Source organism: Atheta coriaria, unplaced genomic scaffold, assembly GCF_025399875.1.
Source record: "Atheta coriaria isolate IRGN ID8LTWV9N9 unplaced genomic scaffold, Caltech_Dcor_3.1 hic_scaffold_9_pilon, whole genome shotgun sequence".
In the NCBI taxonomy this organism is placed as follows: Eukaryota; Metazoa; Arthropoda; class Insecta; order Coleoptera; family Staphylinidae; genus Dalotia; species Dalotia coriaria.
This window is the reverse complement of record NW_027045451.1, coordinates 8,035,512-8,055,543: the sequence shown is the minus strand read 5'-3', so window position 1 is coordinate 8,055,543 and position 20,032 is coordinate 8,035,512. Positions and strand designations below refer to the sequence as shown.

At 41.5% G+C, this 20,032-nt stretch overlaps 2 protein-coding genes across 5 annotated transcripts; one reads left to right on the top strand and one right to left on the bottom strand.

The window, feature by feature from the left end:
* Nucleotides 1–41: 41 nt before the first annotated feature.
* Nucleotides 42–15,185, bottom strand: LOC135798350 (protein lev-9-like). 4 transcript variants are annotated; one of them, XM_065311169.1, is made up of 19 exons: nt 14,829–15,185; nt 7,618–7,811; nt 7,399–7,501; nt 6,191–6,370; nt 5,930–6,121; nt 5,685–5,861; nt 5,362–5,544; nt 5,023–5,202; nt 4,236–4,613; nt 3,968–4,172; nt 3,341–3,909; nt 2,743–3,283; nt 2,434–2,606; nt 2,168–2,350; nt 1,709–2,107; nt 1,480–1,653; nt 1,211–1,390; nt 844–1,014; nt 42–783 (listed from the first exon to the last, which is right to left on the bottom strand). In XM_065311169.1, exons 1-19 carry the CDS (start codon nt 14,878–14,880, stop codon nt 572–574), a joined length of 4,446 nt encoding a protein of 1,481 aa, XP_065167241.1. In that variant the 5' UTR covers nt 14,881–15,185; the 3' UTR covers nt 42–571. The 4 variants fall into 4 exon arrangements, with proteins under 4 accessions (XP_065167241.1, XP_065167243.1, XP_065167242.1 ...); XM_065311171.1 differs by lacking the exon at nt 1,211–1,390; XM_065311170.1 differs by lacking the exon at nt 5,023–5,202.
* A 378-nt stretch (nt 15,186–15,563) lies between these two features.
* LOC135798351 (MTOR-associated protein MEAK7) lies at nt 15,564–19,606 on the top strand. Its single transcript, XM_065311173.1, has 6 exons — nt 15,564–15,999; nt 16,104–17,190; nt 17,272–17,419; nt 17,472–17,696; nt 17,751–18,488; nt 18,546–19,606. The coding sequence occupies exons 3-6, from the start codon at nt 17,288–17,290 to the stop codon at nt 18,849–18,851; spliced, it is 1,401 nt and encodes a 466-aa protein (XP_065167245.1). The 5' UTR covers nt 15,564–15,999; nt 16,104–17,190; nt 17,272–17,287; the 3' UTR covers nt 18,852–19,606.
* Nucleotides 19,607–20,032: the final 426 nt, after the last annotated feature.

Below are 20,032 nucleotides of genomic sequence, written 5' to 3'. Positions count from 1 at the left end.
GAATTGGTAGGATTTCAGTAAAATAGAAATAAATATGAAAGTTTGCAATTAACAACGATTTATGCAATATATAAACAATAATTACATATTACACACGATAGGACATGATGATAGTATTAATATCAATTATTGAAAACGTGAAAATATAAAATCTCTATTGCTAGAATCGCATAATCGATTAGTAGATATAATAATAATATTCCTCCTCTCTTTCCACCTCCTCCTGCTCTCGTGTAGCCGTGTCCGCCTCTTTTAACGTCTCAATATTCGAGGCCAGAAAATCAATATCGTTAGGCAAATAATATACCATTATCTATACAGTTAATCTAAATTCTAAGTTTATAAAGCGTGTACTGTACGCGTGTACGGTGTTTGTGTGGTTTACCTCTTTCTGCGTCCGCGGAATAAATTCGTGAATATTGTGATTGATTGCATTGCATTGCTCATCTGATTGATGCTAAAACACACGTGCGTTGCGTTTACTTTTAAAATTCAGTAGTTATATCTAATAGTGTAGGATATGTGCGGACGTTTTTTTGTTGTATGGACATGCGTGACTTCTTTTCTTCCTTCATCGGCCGATCAGGCTAGCGTCATCCGCCACGCAGTTAGGTATTGCGTTGGACCACTTGCCGTTGCGTAGGCACTTGAGCATCGCGGCGCCCTTGAGGCTGTACGCCTCGTCGCACGTGAACGTAATGTTCTCGCCGATCTTGTAGTAGAACTTCACCAAGGACATCCGGCCGCTGATAGTTGTGCCCGGATATGAACATGCCTGAACACCTATGTCAAATGTCAAATGGCACTTTAGAGGATGTTTTGCTATTTTTGATCTGGGCTTACATTTCGGCAGTGGGCCTGACCACCTCCCATTATCTTGGCAGGCGATAATCGGTTGACCCTCCATCATGAACTCGTTGTTGCAATTGAACTGTACCACATCGCCAGCTTTGAATGGTTCGGTCCCTTGCATATAACCATTATCGGGTGAGCCTGGATTGTCACACTGGACCTCTGTGATAAATCACCCCCGCAAAACGGGTGTTAGATACATTTGGTAAAGATACGCATGGATATACGAAGATGGTTTAGGGGATCAGTGCATTTTAAAGTTAGTGATGCTGAGTGGGTGGTTTGTTTGATCATGAGGCGCCGGCGGATGAGATGCGTCTGACGCTGGTGGGGGGCAGGTTGGCTGGGCACAACATACCTACGCAGGCCGGAAATGGAACGGCCCACTCGCCGCTCGACAGGCAAACGGTTTCGTGCGAGCCGCGCAGTCCAAACCCGGGAGCGCAGCTGAACACCGCACGGCCCCCGACCTCCCTGGATACGACAGACACACGCAGGTGGCTCGGAAGGCTTCCGGCCACATCACCGCACTCGATACCTAGTGGCACCGCACAACAGCACATCTACCGTAACTAACATAACCTAACATAACCTACGCGCTATGGCTAGGGGCGCGCGGATACTTACTCTCGCACACCGGAAACGGTGCACTCCAGTTGCCAGAAGGTAAACAGTGAAGTTCATGACTGCCGATGAGCGCATTACCATTCACGCAGCTGAAAATCAGTTTGGCGTTCATCTTGTTGCTCTGCGTGTTTACGGAGAGGCCGCGGCGCTGTGGGACTTGCGGACAATGAATTGCTGGCGAGCAAAAATTTACAAATAATTGCGTTTTAATCATTTTTCGCTAAATTACCCTTGACCACGATCTCCACGGAGTGCGTGTGTCTCGCGGGCGTCACGCACGTAAACGTGCCGGAGTCGTCTTTGGACGCGTGGAATATTGAGAGGCGATACTCTAGCTGCGCATCGCGTTCGGGGTCTTCGGGCCAGCCCTCCGGATACTTTCGGTAATCGTGGCTGACTGTCCACTTTGGCACGCCAAAGCGGCGTATCCACAAACACTCCATGTGCAAAATTGTGCCTGGGTATACGATTAGTTTGCCGTCATTGGACTGGGCAATTGGACCTAATTGATGGCGGAACAAAATAGTCGGAGGCTTCTCCATGGAGTAATCGTTTTCTTGATTGAGCCCGAAGCAGGATGGTTTTGGACCGTCCCATTCTCCTCCCATACAATGTCTTATGTTTGGACCTGCAATATTATAAAATTATAAATTCACTATAGTTTGTACTCGTAAGTAACAAAAAATACCAATCATGGCATATTTTCCAATGTCGATGCAACGACTGACAAGAGTCGCTCCTGCGGGAAATTCCACAACATCCTCGCGGATGTGTTGATCATTATAGAAGGAAATGACGTTGGGTTCCTGGTTGCGGAACAGGCACGTGCTGTTGTTATTCCCGTGGTGCTTCTTTCCACCGTCCTCGTTTTCTGCAGAGCGAAAAACAAACAAAAAAAAACATAGACCGTGAATGCTGCGCTTGAATAATGCAAGCTGTGGTTATAGTCATTACCACAATTCAGTGAGCGTCCGATCCAGCTGCCGTCTTCGCACACGATGCGCCACGTGTTCTTCTCGCCCATGATACTCTCGATGCAGTTGAACGTCACCTCGGTGTTGTGTGGGAAATTGCGTTCGTCGTCGACAAGCGGCTCCCCATTACGATAGATGAGTGACCCTTGCACCCTGCGGATGTTAAATCATTGCAATTAGAATGCATCAGAGACGCTCTCGCCTCTAGGAAACCCACAGAATGAAAACCGAGCATGGATAAATTTAGATTATACTGTGCAAGAGTGCTATGAGTAATGAGATGTCATACTTTGCTGGCGGTCCGCAAGATTTGGCACTGCCATATTCTAGCTCGGTAATATCGCCGCCCTTAATGATATCCGTGCCGCCCATATAGTGCGGCGAGTCGGGACTTGGAAATGTAGAATTGTCTCGGCATGCTGGCCGACGTGGATATAAGTCTCCAAGAATACATTCGATGGGTTGGCTGGTTGACTTTGTGTATTCTTCGTCACATTGAAAGTTCACAAAAGATCCGTTTGATATAGTCAATCCAGCACGATATCCGGAAGAGTATTGTCCGTGGCTGATGTCTGGCAATATGCACGGGGCTGGGTTGCATTCGGGGAATGTGGTTGCTGTCCAATCTCCATGCCAACAGCGTAGGACACTCATTCCTTGCAAGTTGTAACCACGCTCGCAACTCACTTCGATGACGTCGCTGTTGGAGATTTCCGCTGTTTCATTTAAGGGTTCATCGTCGTGGATTACACTGGGTGTTACACCCATGATGATCTCTCCTCGCGACATTCGGAATATGGCGTTGTCTATTTCTGGTACATGACAGGGTACTGAAATTTTTTTCATAAAATAATTTCACTAACTATTTACCCGGTATGTTTACTTACATATTGTACACTCTGGTCTCTCCGGTTTCCATTTACCTCTAACACACTTTGCTGTTTTATTCTCCGGCAGATTTAATTCGTACCCTTTTCCACACGCCATTTTGACTACAGTCCCCGAGCTATAGGTGATATTAGCGTGTTTTCCGTGTTTGACTATTTCAATGCTGACGTAGGGTTCATTAGAAAGTGGCTCACATGGCATTCCCTTCTTTTGACGATTTTCTTCCTCTTGCTTTTTACGCTCGTCCTCATCTTCCCATTCGTGTTTTTTGTTACCTCTGCGTAAACTCAAGGAACCGGAAGAACCCTTTCGGCTGAGACTTACGGTTCGGGAACTTGACGTGCTTTTCAATGCGCGCTTCAAACGCTTCATGTATTCGTTGTGTTCCTTTAAATATTTAACGTCATCCTCGTCCATTTGGAACAGTTCGTCAATGTAGGAAGGATGAGCGTAATCTTCGTTTCCGGCGACTTTGTGATGTCGCATGTTTGCTCGGCGATATTTCTCCATGACAATTGAACGACGGCGACGACTCCAACGTAAACGAGGATGTTGACCAATGACACACCTAGATTTTAAATTATTTGATGGGTATGTAGGGTAGAGCCGCACTGGGTTATTATTACCTTGGCAGGGTTCTGGGACTCCAATGTCCACCAATGCAAGTTGCACCAGGTGGGCCTTCATTAAGAATGTATCCTTTTTCACAGTCATACATAATTTGCTTGTTGTTGATGACTTTCTTTACGTACGGTCTGTAGTCGTACAAACCCATATTGCCAACTAGTAGGATCTTACCATGTTCGACAAAACCCGGAAATGGGCAATACACTATTTAGAACATAAGTAATTAGGAGACTTCGATTGTTTGTATTATTTTATTTGGTTGTTTACCCTCTTGACAAGCTGGGATCTCGCCAGTCCAATTCCCGTAGGAGCATTCAATGAACTCGTAGCCCTTGAGCTCGAACCCGTCTTTACACTTGTAGCGTGCTTTCATACCGTGCTCCATTTTGGGTGCGATTACCATGCCATTTTTCGGCAGCTTTGGCAGATGTTTGCAGCGCGCGGGTTGACAATTGGGCATCTGCGTCCACGTGCCGTTGTTGCACGTGACGGGTGCGTAGCTGCCGAAGAACTCGTAGTGCGCGTCGCAGTCGACCGTCAGCGACTCGCCGTGTTGCACGACGGTCGCCTGCGACCCGCCTGACTCGTTCGCGCGCGATTCTAGCGTGATCCTGCCCTGCGACACCTGCGGCACCACGCAGGGCGCTGCAAGAGATGCCAGCACAACCCAGTTTTACACACACACACCCACACACAAATTGAAAAAAGTCAAATAGGTAAAAGGTTCCTAGTCTATTACACACGCCATATTTAAATATATATGTCATATATCTAGGCTCAACTTGTACAACTCTTGTACCAGTTATATTTACAGCTTGAATTAGTACAACAACACCTTGTGCACGTGTAATGGTGGTGGTGTGTTTGCTGTGTAATAGGCTGTGATACCCTTTCAGAGTATCTGGGTGAAAGCAATTTGCAGCAAGAAGAACACATGCATTAACTCTTTCACTGTGAAGTTAGGGGTTTTGAAGGGGCTAAGGGATAAAAAGACGGGTGTTATATTGGTAACGGGGTACTAAGAACAAGTGATCAATCATCGTAATCATCATACCTAAGCATCTAGGCAGCGGGTAGCGCCATTTGCCGTCGATCTGGCACACGGCCGACGAGTTCCCCTCTAGTTTCATACCTTCATGGCAGCGGAAGATAATGGAGGCGCCCAAGCCCGTGCCGCCTTCGATATTCTCTAGCCAACCGTTCCAAAGCCTGCCGGGATGTCCGCAGTTTATCTCTATTGTGCATGCAAGCAATTCGTAAACTCGAAAACGTTCGGTGGGTGGTCATCGTACTCATAGTATTAAATAACAACATATCAAACGAAACAAAACATAAACAAACGAAAAAAAACTAAACAACTTAGTAACTGACAACTAGGCTCGAGCTGGGCTACCTTTGCACACTGGTTGTAGGCCGGACCATTTCTTATCCGCTCCGCATCGGCGAGTTGCTTCCCCGGCTAGATAGTACCCATATTTGCATTCGTAGCTGACCACGGAATTGTAGCTACAGGAGGTGTAAATCGCTTTGCCGTGGCGAGGATTCTCAGGTGGGGAACATGTCACCGCAGTTACCACTATTAATCAAAATTAAGCATTTAGAGATTTGCTTCCGGAATTTATGTTAGTTTATTGTTTGTGGAATATGGTGGATATGCTAGAAATATAAGCTTCCTACAAGAAACAGATTTCTTTTGGAAAGCCCATTATATCTTACAAACGCAGGTGGGTAAATCCTTGGGAATCCACGTGCCGTCTGCTTGACAAAAGCGTTCGCTCTTCCCAACAAGTTCGAAATTCTCCGCGCAGTGATAAGTGATGCGACACCCATACGTGTAACACTCGCCGGCGTGCCAACCGTTGGGAATGTCCATCGGCGTGCCACAGCTACGCGCTGTAGAACAAAACAAGACAAGACAATTCAACCCTTTCTAGCATCATGCAAGCAAGCGCGCATATTACGTTCGCAAGATATATCCGGTCCATACCACGATGCTTGCCCGTCGATTGCCAGACATTTCGCGCGCGGAAATCCATTCGTCACGTATCCGGTATGGCAATAATACTGCAGCTGTGAGTCGAGGTCGAAGGTGACTTGCTCGGGAAGAGCATTGTGGCGTGCGTGGTCGATTGTCGGTGGCGATAAGCAGTAAACTATGAAAAGAAAAAACACACACAAACACATTTGCGGGGATTCTTTTAGGATGTCACCAACGTGCTTACTGTTCTGTTTGCAAGCAGGCGCTGTACCGGCCCATTGGCCATCCGCTTGGCACGTACGACTTTGCAGGCCAACGACGTGGTAACCGTGCTGGCAGGAGTAAGACGTTCGCGCGCCGAACAAACGCCCGCTGGCCGTCACGCTGCCGAAAGTTATTTGGTCCGGTTCGGGGCATTCACGATCTGGAACACGAGCCAGACCAGAAACTACTTTAATATCTTTGTCGGCGAGGTGTAATCCGGGGCGTAATCGCATTTAAAACATGTGAAACGTGAACAAAATACCAAATACGCCAAACGAACGTGACAGTATTGAGATAGATAGCTGTGCGGCAATAGTGTGAAGGCGCCGGGCACAAAGAATAAGTTTCTAATTATTTTCAGACTCTCGGTCAAACCTAAACTAACTTTGAGTACATATTATGTTACAGCGTAATTTCGGGTTATAACTACACCTTTGCATATTCTCTCGTAAAATATCAGGTAACATACAAATTGGGTCTCAGACCTTTAAAATTAATCTTGGCTGCCGTAACTAGCTCACCCTTTCCATGACGAAATCTCATTTACTCATCTTCTCATCTGTTATCTTCTTTCGGCTTTTACGTCCTAATAGAAGTTTATTGTATTGACTAATTGGTTTTTTGTGTCCCCTGAACACAAACACAGCAAACTAACTCGCATTCTTCGCGAGCGCTCGAACGAAATCGAAATGACCTTCTCTGGAGCGCGCCATGCTGCTGCTGCTTTTTTCATTTCCTTTCTTTTGCCTCCACGGCGCTTCGACGAGTGCGTTTGCTCCGGGCAAATAAAAACTTTCCGCTTAAGCACACGTTAGAAGCAGTAAATTCATTCGGAATCGGGCCGGCAAAGTGGAAACCGCTTGGGAAAAAGTTGAACGTGAAAGCGCATCCGGTCGAATTATAACTTTTCCCGGCAAACACGCGGTCGGGGCAGACCCTGCAGCGATGCAATATATTTTGTACCCACCTACATCCTTCTATACGCCTCAATAAATAATTTATCCTTTTGTGTTTGAGGCATGATCGAAGCCAATGAAAATGCACATATTTTATAGTATACCACTAGTACTATGAAACAAAATAGAAAATATATTCATAATATTTTTTATCCCTTGAAAATACGAGTATAAACCGAGTATAAACTCAAAGTGAGGATATTAAAAAGTTTTCCCATCGCTGTTCACTTACCTGGCTTAATGCAAGACATGCCACAAGCGCCATCGCAGAGACATTTCTTCTTCTTACTTTTGCAGTCCTCATCGGAGGAGCATTTCCGCAGGCACTTTTGACCCTATGCGCACAAACAAAAACAGAGCGCACGGATGAGTGTTTAACAGGGTGTAAAAGAGGGGTTTGGGTAGAATGGGAGGAAAATAATTTGTCGGAAGTTGGAGTGGGCTTACACACCAATAGCGTTGCTTGTTCTTCGTCGCGCGGGCATAGTGTCGATGGAGAGTTACGAGGGTTTTTGTAGATTTTACCATCGTCGTCGATTTCCGTTGACTCGTCATCATCGTCCCAATCGTCATCATCGTCATCGGGTGTTGGTGTTGTAGACGTTACCGTTGATCTACGTATGCGTCGAATGTTTAACCCATCGACTAAAACAATAGAAACAATAAATTTAGGAAGGTATTAGAAAATATTTAAAGCCGGAAAATGTGAAAGTAATGTGAACATTACGTATTTAAATTGTCAGGTCGAGGGTTCCATGATTAATGTCGGAATGTAAGCCGACAAAGTATTTACATAACGTTATAACGCAATAATGAAATATGTATTTGCCCAAGGATTTTTCACTCCCGAGCGTTGGGAACGATATCAGGCACGCAAAGCTCGCTCTGAGACTTTTTCAGCCCTGAGTAAAACAGTGGAATAACAAGGCAAGAAAAACAATGTGAAATTTTAGTAATAATGCTTTGGAAGTTTCAGCTTTTTTTGCTGAAACACGCATGTATCATAATTACGAACAGCGGGCAAAAAATTCTTACAAAGCATTTTTATTTTTGTAACACAATGCGCTAAATTATTATAAATTATTATAATCTTATTACTGTGAACAATTGCAGGGTCTCTAATGTCTCCACTGTTTGTATCTTCTTTGTAATCACTGCTTTGCCTTTTGAAGTTGAAGGCATGTGATTACTCTCGGATTCGCAGTGTTTTCTATCCCTGCCTGTTTGCATTCTGCATAACTCTTGATTGTTTTGGTTTCAAAGAGAGCTAGGCAGGCAGACAGACAAGCAAGTCAACAACGAAACAATTCGGATGCCGTAACCAAATCTATTCTTTAGTACCCCTGCAGAGTGCCATTCCCGGCTATTTCTACTACTTGTCGTTGGTTCGCTTTAAATGTGCAACGATAAAGCTATTCAGGCTTTTCTTTGCATTTGCGTTTGTGTTTGCATTCTCATTCACATTTGCAATTCCGAGGACGAATGGGATTTCTCTCGCTCTCACACAGCGAACAGACTAACATTTAATAAAACATTGTAAAGGCGCGCGCGGTACACGGGTCGCCTAAAAGTGGAAATTGAGCACGGGGTGCACCACAAGGATGTGCGAATTGTTGTCGAGTTGAGAGTGCCAAACGTAGTCGCACAAGCGTCGCTGGATGCACACAACTGTAATATCACGCGCTACCTTTTTGCTTTTTGGAGGTTTTTATCATAAAAAAAACTGGGTGTTCAAAGTTTGAAAGTGTGAGGTATCTAAAGTATGAAACTTGTTTAGCAGTAAAGTTTAACGTTTTGTATGCTTGGCTGTCTAAAATTGGTTTGAAGTTTGAAAAACACGCATAGGAACTTGCACTCACGCGAATTTATACCTTACACTTTGGTTTTTGGCGTTAGGAGCAGAGAAACGCAAGGAAACGATATATTTCCAACAATAGTTTCAACATTATTTATGTGCGTGAGAAACCTTTGGTGGTTGGCGGTGTTGCTAAGCAGAACGTACATCATATTCCTTTTTTGGCCAAAAACCGGGTGTTGAACAATAAAAATTTTGAATTTTTAATTTACAATTACTGAAATCAATTGAAGTCAATAATTGCATTAGTAGCAACATTATATAACTTTATTAGACACGTGGGCTTTTTATTCATCCATCTATTTGTTATAATTTAAAGACTATTGTAAACATAAAAATAGTATGACTTATATAATGTCTTGACATTGGAAAAAATCGTGAAAAAAGAAATCGTGTAAACGTAAACATAATGGAGCAGCTTTGTTACGCTCATTTATAACACTTGGTAGCGGTGATATATTAGCGCGCGTTATGCGAGTGTTCCGAACACATCGCGATATAAACCTGCGCCCGTTTGTTCGCTTGCTCGCCCGACTATAAATAAATTTCACTCCCTAAAAGAAGCGAAGCGGCGGCGGCGGTGGCGGCGTTTGCTATTCTTGCAATTTCTTCGCGATATTTCATGCGACGATAAAATGCTCGCGCCTTTCTCGTCTGGTAATGAAACATCTGAGATGAATGCTTTATTTTCGACAGCGACACATATACACACACCTAAGCTCAGCGAATTTAAAGCCTATTCATACACAGATGGCCTACTCGACGTACACACATTGATATTAACGTCGCCATCAATTCCTCTGCGTCGATGAGGGCGAATTGGTGGCGAAATATGCGCGGACGCGTGACTCTTGAGCGACAATGTACAATCGAAATTTCTTTTTTTTGACATAAAACCCGCGCGATAAAAGCAGTGAGCGACAGGAAGCGGCTTAAATTCGCTACGCGCCATGCTTCGAGGCTTAAGGTATAAAACCTGGAAGCCGAAAAATACTGCTAAAGGTAGTAAATGGTTGCATGTGTGCGCGCCTATGTGATGTACGTATTTTCGGGCTTATCTTGACGACACGAGGACTGAACGATAGCGTTCCAAGATCGATTATGCTTTTTAAAATCACGCAAATAAGTTTTCTTTTTGCCTTGAGGACTTACGCTTTGATATTGAATGAAATGCTGCGAAAGTAATGGAACGCGAAAATGAAAGGTAGGGGCTATGTTATTAAGTCAGCAAGTGAATAAAGCGTTTGGGAAAATAAGACGTCAATTCGGATTCGAGACATTCCCTTGAAATTGCTTTAAAACCAGCCACGCGTTACAATCTCAAAGCTGTAGATTTTTTAGAGGAAATCCAGGTATCCAAATAATATTTTTATGTTTCTGTAAGAAAAATCTATTTTTACTCTAAAGTACATATTTTAATTTAGTATTTGTCTAACACTATTGATTTCTTTATAATTGATTTGGGGTAAATATTAGGAATCAATTTAAAAATAAGTTTTCTGATAAGAAATGTTATACCACTTTTCGTATTCGACTCTCACTCTTCGAATATTTATGGAAATTCAGATGAGATTTACTTTGCTGTCGCGAAAATTCCTCCGCGCGTAAATCTCGAGAAAATCCTCAATCTGCTTATGTTTTGATGTCAAGGTTTTACTGCCTTTCAACACGATTCAATTTTTTTGTGTCAATAAAATTGATTTGCCAATAAATTTTTGTTTACTGTTTTAAGCAAATTGCGATTTCGAGTAAACACAAACAAAACTAATAACACGATACTAATTGGAAATTTCTCGTTAGCAACTATAAAACTAGTTAGTTGTTACGTTCAACTCATGAACTTTTGGCATTCCCTCTCTGTTTATATTACAATTTTTCATTAAAAGCATATAATCCCGGTTTTATTATGTGCTTTTTGTATATGCTGTGATTTTATTCGATTTAATGGTAATGGCTGCTGTGTTTTGTTTTTTGGCACGCGGCAATTTGGCAACATTGCAATTATTACATGCAGAATGCTGATAACAGCTTTTGGAGTGCTGCACCTGCACCTGAAGAGCGTAGCGAATGCAGACTATTTGAAAGCATTGCAGTGTCGGTATGCAAATGCGAATTATTTAAATCGTTTTAATTACATTCCGCTTTCCGTGGTAATTAGTATTCAAAAAATGATGCAGATATTTTGGCTGCATAGTTAATTCCAATTTTAATTTATGCTTAAGTGCTGACGTCATTCTTCAACAAAACAAAATAAATACATTAACAAATTTGAAATGATGAATGACTCTATCGTGGTTGAACAGTGGTAGGTTTGTGGGATGTCATTTCTACCAGATGCAACATCTCTTGAGAGCTGCCACTAAATAATTCAGGATTTTATGGTATCAAGAAGGATATTATGCGGAATTGTTGGAAAATCGATAGCACTGAAGCAAAATAAGAATTATAAAGAGTTTTTTCCACTGATGCAAAGTGAGAATATTAAAAGTCAACATAAAAGGACACTTAAAGTATGATGATAAAAACAAAAAAATCTTCTCAGTTTTGCATATATTTATCCTATTAATGGAAAACTGCCCTATTTTAATATGCTACTAGATACGAAATATGCATTGTAAAATGTATTATTTTTATTATTAATACAAATTTAAATTATTGCAATTTTTTCCACTTAACCACTGATTTGTCGATTAACTACCTTGAGCGTTGAAATATATCATGAAAATCAATGAATATCATTAATAACACCCAAATCAAAGTCGCTACAGCGCCACCTCAACACCCGCCCGGTGCGGGTTCCAACGATTAATAACAATACGTTATTTATTAACGTCGAACGACGGAAAGTTCAATTTGTGTGCCCTATTTAAAACTCGAACAGATAGATTTGAACAATGCGCTAAATTTATCGCCCGTTTATTTATGACGTTGTCATTAGAACGGTTATGGGCTTTTATTCTCTCCCCGGCAGCGGCGTACGGATTGAAAAGAGGTCGGAATAAATGGGCGTACAGGGTGATTATTATCCACGGTTTCGCACGGTTTGCACCCCGCCTCTTTATTGAAGACGGCGACGACATCAGCCGAGCAGTTTGGTGGCAAAGCGGAAAGGAGGAAAACGCATCAAGGCGCGAAGCGTGCATATCTCGCTCGCTGGACGTTATCGGTGCGCGGCCATCAAACATTTACGAGAGTCACATTTTCCGTATCCCATTTCCACGTCATTTCACGTGTATCGAGATAGTCGAGGACGAGAAGGAGCTGAGGCAAATGCAAATTCGACATTGTTTGCTCTGCCACGCCTATTTTCACTTGCGACGATATTGGCTATTTCAGGCCACCAACAATAGATACATCCTTTAGAAATATTATGCACGGTTGGTTGCTTACTTTTTTGTCTCTATTTTATACACTTTTTATAACATAATTCCCATGCTTTTTTTAATTTATATGGAAACCCGGAAGGACGCGGCGCATTAAGCGAGTTCAAGTTTGTCCTCGTTCCGCGGGTCGGGGGTGCTAAATTGGGTTAAAGAGCGCGATTCGCGACCGAGATAGGCGCACCACCTCCCTCCCACTTTTTGCAGCACAGTGTGTTGCGTTTGCATTTGCAATTCAAAACTTTTCGCCCAGGAACGCATTGAAAGTTACGACTTTCCTAACACAATTTACTTTTCTTTTCATTTCTTTCGCTGCGAGTTCATAAACTCATAAACTCCAGCATGAAAAGTTGAAATTCATTTTTGTATTATGATTATGTATAAATATAAATATCTACCTATAAATTTGTTTAACTTGGTGGTAATTGTATCGCCCAGTTTGTACGCGGCGGCCGACAAAAAGGAAAGCAGTTACAAAAGGCACGGGTCGGATCGTGCGCCCGCTGAATGCACGCGTATTTATAAATTCGTGTTTATAACTCAGACGGAGCTTATGTTAATTACTTCTAAACCCCCCTCGTTCAACACATTAATTCAAACAACGCATTGCCGCACGTTTAGGTGTTGCACAGTTTCCTCGACTGTGTTTATGTAGTACTACTTCCGAGTTGACTTCGGGCTGCAACTTGGCGTAGGAAGTTTGTTTCCCGGGGAGCAACCCTGCGGCCGGATGTAGTTGGAGATGAAACCGCCTTCACCGTCACCACCATGTAATAAGGTATTAATTTCTAGATGATGTAGGGTCAAGGTTGAATGCGGTGCGGCCGCATCAATACGCACACTAAGGGTGGGATGAAAAAAAAAGGAACGTGAAAAACGACGCGTACATCGTGATCAGACTTTGATCGAACGCTGGAGCGTATTCAATACGTCACGTTTGCTGTCCGTGAATTGTTAATCAGCGAAAGGGATACAGGGATGGAAAACAACAAACAAACAACAACATGAAACAAACAAAAGACACGCGGGCGGATGCTGTATGGTATCGGAAATGAAGAGTTGTTATCGGGATGATGCATGTTTTGCGTCCTACGTTCAAAAATGGATAATGTAAACCGGGTTGAAATGAATTCCAATTAATAGAAAGCCTAGGGCTTGAATACCTACGGGTTCAAAATCTATGTTTATCTTATCCGCTTGGATGTTCTTAACAGAGTTTTTAACTAACAAAGGAAAAATTGTGCGCTGCTGGCAACCAACATTGCATAAAAATAACAAATGAAACATTTTGGATGATTTTACAATCATTTTAATCTAAATATATACAGTAATACAATAAAAACAGAATATTTCATCAGCTATAAATCAAAATTATATCTTGTGGGCGCAATTACAAGACAATTACTAAAACATACGGCATATGTTTTTCGTAATTGTCTCGTAATAGCATTAAACCGAATATAATAAGCCGCAGCTCAACGCTGCAAAACCCTTCGAATGGCTTACAAAAACATATTATGTCGCACTGGGTAAATACATCATCTCGAGATGATACCGCTGAAGCCAGCCCTTTTGGTAGAGAGTTAATATTTATTTATTCTAATATGGCAAAATCTCGTTGCGAAATAATATCATTATACGTCATGGCGATGCGATAGAGAAGATGATGGCGCGATAGCGGCAATGGCAGCAAAGGGAATGTTGATTAGCGAAAAAGGGAGGCGGCGCGCCGAGAGATAATGGAATATTCATAAAGCCACTCTATACATTTCGTAATAACCTGCAAGTAGAAGCGCACGCGTGTATGTGCGCGACTTTGACGAGTGATAATAAGTAATAACATTTTGCTAGGAAATTTGGCTGCAAGCAAACAGGCGTATGGCATGAGAAGTGGTAGGGAGTTAAGTGATATTATTTGACATTATTGCTACTTGAAACTTTGTTCATTTCAAAATTGTTTCAGAAAATTTGTTTGAACAATTTTTTCTGTCCTTAGAGACGGGAAAGTGTCATTAAATAGTTTTACGGCGCTGACTGAAAAATTCTACGCTTAGTAAGTACGGAATACATACATTTTAAATGAGTTGTTTACAGTTTGGTGACAAAGCACAAGTTGTGAAAGTTTCTAAATTAACGCGTTGCTAACAGAAGAGCTTTGCTTTGAAATATTTCCGACTTAATTCAACAAAACAGGCGCACAATTTCGCTAAACGCCCTCAATAGAGTCTGGAGAGCTTTACATTAAAACATTAAGTAGGAAAGTTTTTAGTTTGTTGATAATATCTTAATTTTCCCGCAAACTTTTCCTTTGTTTGCCGGGGCAACTTCCGTTTCTCATTAAATTTTATTCTAACGGCAAGAGATACGACATTATCTCATTTGCGTTATTATTATTTTAATAGTTAATAGAAAAGTTTTTTAACTTACCTCCAAGAATGTAGACCGCAACAAGCAGATAGATCCAAAATTTCGCGTTCATTTCGTGTTTTGCGGAACGCCCACTCGTCGGCACAAAACTACGCGAAAGTCAAACAAGTTGTCGGCATCGCGACACAATCGAATCAAAACCGCGCTCGTTGTGGTTGTTGCGTCGTTGCGGTAATACCAGGAAGTATCAGCTTTTCTCAATTGCTTCGCCTTTTGTGTGACAATCAGGGCTGATGGATGCACCGCATTTAATGCGAGCGCGTTAAGTGTATTTGTAGGGCATGTGCGACGACGAAGTGAATTCGCGCGTCGAGCGCGGCGCGGGCGGTCTGATCGGCGGCGCGTCTCTTCAGAAACTGAGCGTCGCGACGCGCAAGAGAACGCCCGCGCGCGCGGCGCGAATGCCGTCGCGGATGCGCCTCTTTCGCAGGGACGACTTTATATTCAGCAAAACGCATTGGGTGCCGCCAGTGCACAAAAATAGATGTTATGTCTTCGCCAAAATGCTCTGCGTTCCAGCAAAATAGCCACAGGTATTAATAACAACTTTGTTTCTGTTTGATGTTTGTTTTTTCGTTTAATACAGGCACTACATTTGTTTCCTTGTTTAATTTGTACCAACAAATGATTGTTTTTGTTCATTATAACTTTTACAATGGCCGCTTTACAATTAAGTTAGGCTACCAAATTTACCCAAACATGAAATTTGTTTGTCATGCTTGTCGTGTTCTCACGATTCGCACGTTTGCGAGTCCACGGCTGTAGGTCATGTTGATCGCATATTTTATTAAAATGGTTGCCTCGGTTTTGGCTTACCAAGGGTAGTAGTAGCCGAACTAAATCTCGCTACGTGCTCGGATGAGTGCCACCGACACACAGCTATGATCTAAAAATACGACGCTGGGTCGCACTGACGCACAAAAGTAAAAAAAAGTCAAATCTTTATCCCTTAATATCATCCTCGACGTATTGGAAGTTATCAGCTCCAAAAAAATTGCTTTTAGAGGTGAACGTGAACGTTACCAACGTGCATTGAATGATAATCAAGAATAACCTAAAAATTTCAAAGAAGTTGAAGTGGATTCAACGCTGAATGGGTTAATAGGTACTTAACACAGATTAATTTGGCACGCATACTGTATATACTTTATATACTTCCTGTTAATCGAAGGTATACAATAATGTAACAGACATTTATAGTTTGTTTTTGTTTTTATTTATTTCTGTACGTATTTATTTTTATCCGTACACTTATTAATTTATGATTAAATACAGGTCTGTTCATGAAATTCATGAAATCATCTGATGCGGGTTGTTTACCATGTTCATATGTTCATCCCGTAGCGTGGTAGCCTACATGCAGGATACACAGCACCAGCAAATTGCGGATAGCAATATGAGGTGAAATGAGGCGTGCATGATGCGGTGTTCATGAGTCCTATGTGCCAGCGTACATGAAAAGGGTCGCCCGACGCCTGAAAGTCTTCAATGTGCAGACAAACACTAAAAATATGTCAAGTTTACCCTCTCGTCACAATATTCAATATAAATCCTTTTAGTAAACTCAACTTTAAATTTTAAATACAAGGGAGCCAAGGAAAAAATGTTTTTGTAAACTTTATATTTTAATTTCATGCAATTAATTATTTTTGTGCAATGAAACTTTAAAATATCATTTATAAATTAGCCGAAGTTAATTGTTCTAAAGAAGAATTAAAATTCTCGAAAGTATCCCGAAAAATTCTTTAAAAGCAATCATTTAATGCAAAATATGTTGAAACTTTATTTATTTATTTAGATTTACATCTACCGTATAATGATTATGAAGAATGTGAAAGTGAACGATAAAAAGAATAAATAAAAGGACGAAGGGCTCTACGACCTGCGCGGTAAAACGCACCCTTGCCACATCTCCGCTACTTTGAGGCGCGACGAAACGTTCGATTCAAATTCTGATTCGCAAAACTGCCGCCGTCGATGTACGATACCTGCTGAACATTCCCATACTCATCGGCCGATACAATACATCGCACTTATTATGCGTTGCGCGTTATCTGCGTGTCACGAGCTCGCTGTTAATTGGAAATAAAAATTAGGTCACAGTCGATCCGCAATCACTGGTCACCTGATATGCAACGCCGCCGCAGTTGTTGTCGTCATATGATAATCAAAGGTAAATATTTACTACTCGTCCGACGAATTGCGTGGCGTGCAAGTGTGCATCTACACCGAGTTCCGCATTTCGCACGTTGCAGATGAGGCTGTTATTATAATATTTACTTGACCGCTAAATATAGGACTACGGGTAATTCCGATTCGATGTGATTTATTGTAAACCATACCAAAGTAGTGTAGAAACAAAGTGAGTATTGATCTACATTCTATTCTTTACTTACCGGCCGAATACTTTATCACACGATTATCACAAACGTTTTTGTTGCAGATTGTTCCAGTTAATCATGGGTGTAAACAGCAGCAAGAAACTTGCTGCCAAGTGCTCATTTCTTTCCAAAGATGAGCAGATAATTGTCAGTCAATCATTTAGGTTAGCAAGCAAGAATTCTGAAAAAATAAAAGAGGATGAATTAACTGTAAGTTTATCAATATATTTTTGTTTTACTTATACTAATTTAATGTTTTCAGAAACTATGGGGAACACAAATGGATGCAAGATTATCTCAGTACATCAATAATTATTTATTTGGTATTGGGGAAGCTCGAGTAATGACTGTAGACTTGGAGAGATTTGCTGAATTATTTGTTTTCTGTACTAGAGGTACTGTAGATGAAAAATTGAAGGTTTTGTTGATCTCATTAGGCAAAGGAGAAAGTGATAATGCAAATGTTCCTTATTTATTGGTGAAAGAGGTATAAAAACAGATTCTAAGTTGAATGTAAAATAATATATTTTTTTATTTGCAGTATGTTGAGAGTATTGTATCATCTTATATGAAGATACAAAAGGTGAGCAATACAAAGCAGTTTAAGAGCTGGCACTCGAAGGGCTGTTTTACATCGCCACAAAACGTACAACGATTTGCTGAGAGTCTCATCCATGAGTTAGCCACAGGCGAATTGATCACGCGACGCGCGCTTGAAATGTGGTTACAGGGCGCCACAGAGCTTGGCCAGTTGCTAATTTTTGTCTTTAAACATCTGTACAATATCTCGCATCGTGAGAAAGGTACTCCTAGCGATCGTGCGGGGGCTGGTGTCGTTGGACTGGAAGCCGAAGCGCCCATCATTGATGCCGAACGCGATCGTAGTTTGGTGCCAATTTGCCGTGGATTAGACCTTATTCCTTCGTATCCTAGTTTGCTTGACCTCAACCAGATCGTCTTCATCAACGCACACTTGCCGCAGCAGTATCAGCTGGAATGGCGGTTTCTTTTCTCCTCGGAAATCCACGGCGAGTCTTTCTCAACGCTTATAGGTAGAATAGTTAATCAGGGACCATCGGTGCTTATTCTAGACGATATGAACGGCTGCATTTTTGGTGGGTTTGCGCCCAGTAATTGGGCGCTCGGACCGAACTTTTTTGGCGATACTAGCAGCTTTCTATTTACGCTGGCGCCAAAGATGCGCGTGTTTGAGTCGACTGGCTACAATCAGCACTTCCAATATTTGAATTTGTATCAACAAACTATGCCGAATGGATTGGTAAGTAAAAAATAAATTCACATAGTTTTCTTTGTTTATTCAAAAAAATTATTGCAGGCAATGGGCGGTCAGCACGGTTATTGTGGTCTCTGGCTAGATGAGGAATATGGAAAAGGACATACTAGTGAATCGTGCACTACATACAAGGAATATACGCAGATGTCACAGACGAAAGAATTCCAATTCCGTCATTTAGAAGTATGGGGACTTGGACAACCACCACCAACACCACAGGAGCGCGGCGAGCGCGTGCCTGGTATGAGCGTGCTCGACGGCAACCCCGAGAACAAGGCGTTGTTAAAGATGGCTGGTCGCACTATTTACAGCGAAGGTTTGCAAGAGCCACCGCGCGAGGGCAATTAGACCAAACGTTTAACATGTATGCAATATTTGCTGATTGAAGTGCCAAACAATTCCACTACAAAGATTGTGTTACAAAATACTAGTCACTTTGGTTTATCTAGTTCTAAAAAAAACTCAATTACAATGACACTTCGAACAAAGTTAAAAAAAAGTAAACCTACATGGCTCACCGCGTATATATTCGATTAAAAGACATCTTTGTCCATAATTACAGGAGTCACACATTCAGGAAAAATTCAATTTTAAGCTTCATATTGTTGTTGCTTGAATTATTAACATTGTTAGGTTGATTGAATTGATTCGTAGGAGTTGAATTGCATATCTTTGCGTAGCTATTATTGTTCGTTTTAATAGATGAATTATTCTTGTTATTGTTACATTGTTCGTTTATATAGTTTATAATGTGGTAATTGCAAAATTTGTTGCTAGATGTTTGATTGAGTCATTGCAGTTTGCATTTTGCTCTTTCGACTCGGTTGCGGAACATTTCCATCAAATATATTTGTAATTTAGATGTTCACGAACGCCGTTTGCATAATGAAAGGACATACCGTCTTACACCAATAAACATACACAAGTCACATGTAAACACCGAACACCATCATCTTAATTCGAGTTAAAAATCGTTGATGTTGTATTTATTATATTGAAATTTGGAGATAATCGAATACGCACAAGCTCTGTACACCGCAAAACAGTCATTACTTGTATTAATGTGTTGCAATTATTTATTTTTAATGAAATTCTAAAATTTACGCGATAATTTTTATTATATTACGACTACGAGTGTCTTCAAATTAACCTGGAATATTATCTGTCTAGGAAGTGCTCGGGTTCCTCCATTGCCACCCAACGTTTTATAACTGTTTCTAATCTTCATGCTTATAGTTTGATCATCTTTCAACATATGAATTGTTTCAATCATTCCATCAACTTCAAGAATTTTTATTTCCGGATTGTATGGAAAGTCGGTACCACTTGCAAGATTACCAAGTGTTTCGATTGGGTCGAAGAAGTAGACTGTCTCAAGTCTAGCTTCAGTTTCTAACGAAGCGGTTTCGTCTGTAGGATGTTCTTCACTGGTCACGGTTTTTGAGATGCTGATCTCCGGTAGTGCATCTCCTTCAATTGGTACTTGTTTTTTTCTGCTAGAACAGGGGAACACTTACCTATTGAAGGTA

Coding starts and splice junctions, on each gene's coding strand:
- LOC135798350 (XM_065311169.1), bottom strand. CDS start 14,880: ATGAACGCGAAATTTTGGATCTATCTGCTTGTTGCGGTCTACATTCTT. Junction 6,122..6,190: donor GCCTGCTTGCAAACAGAACA/GTAAGCACGTTG, acceptor TTCTTTTCATAG/TTTACTGCTTATCGCCACCG. Junction 5,203..5,361: donor CCTACAACCAGTGTGCAAAG/GTAGCCCAGCTC, acceptor CATGCACAATAG/AGATAAACTGCGGACATCCC.
- LOC135798351 (XM_065311173.1), top strand. CDS start 17,288: ATGGGTGTAAACAGCAGCAAGAAACTTGCTGCCAAGTGCTCATTTCTT. Junction 17,420..17,471: donor TAAAAGAGGATGAATTAACT/GTAAGTTTATCA, acceptor TAATGTTTTCAG/AAACTATGGGGAACACAAAT. Junction 18,489..18,545: donor AAACTATGCCGAATGGATTG/GTAAGTAAAAAA, acceptor AAATTATTGCAG/GCAATGGGCGGTCAGCACGG.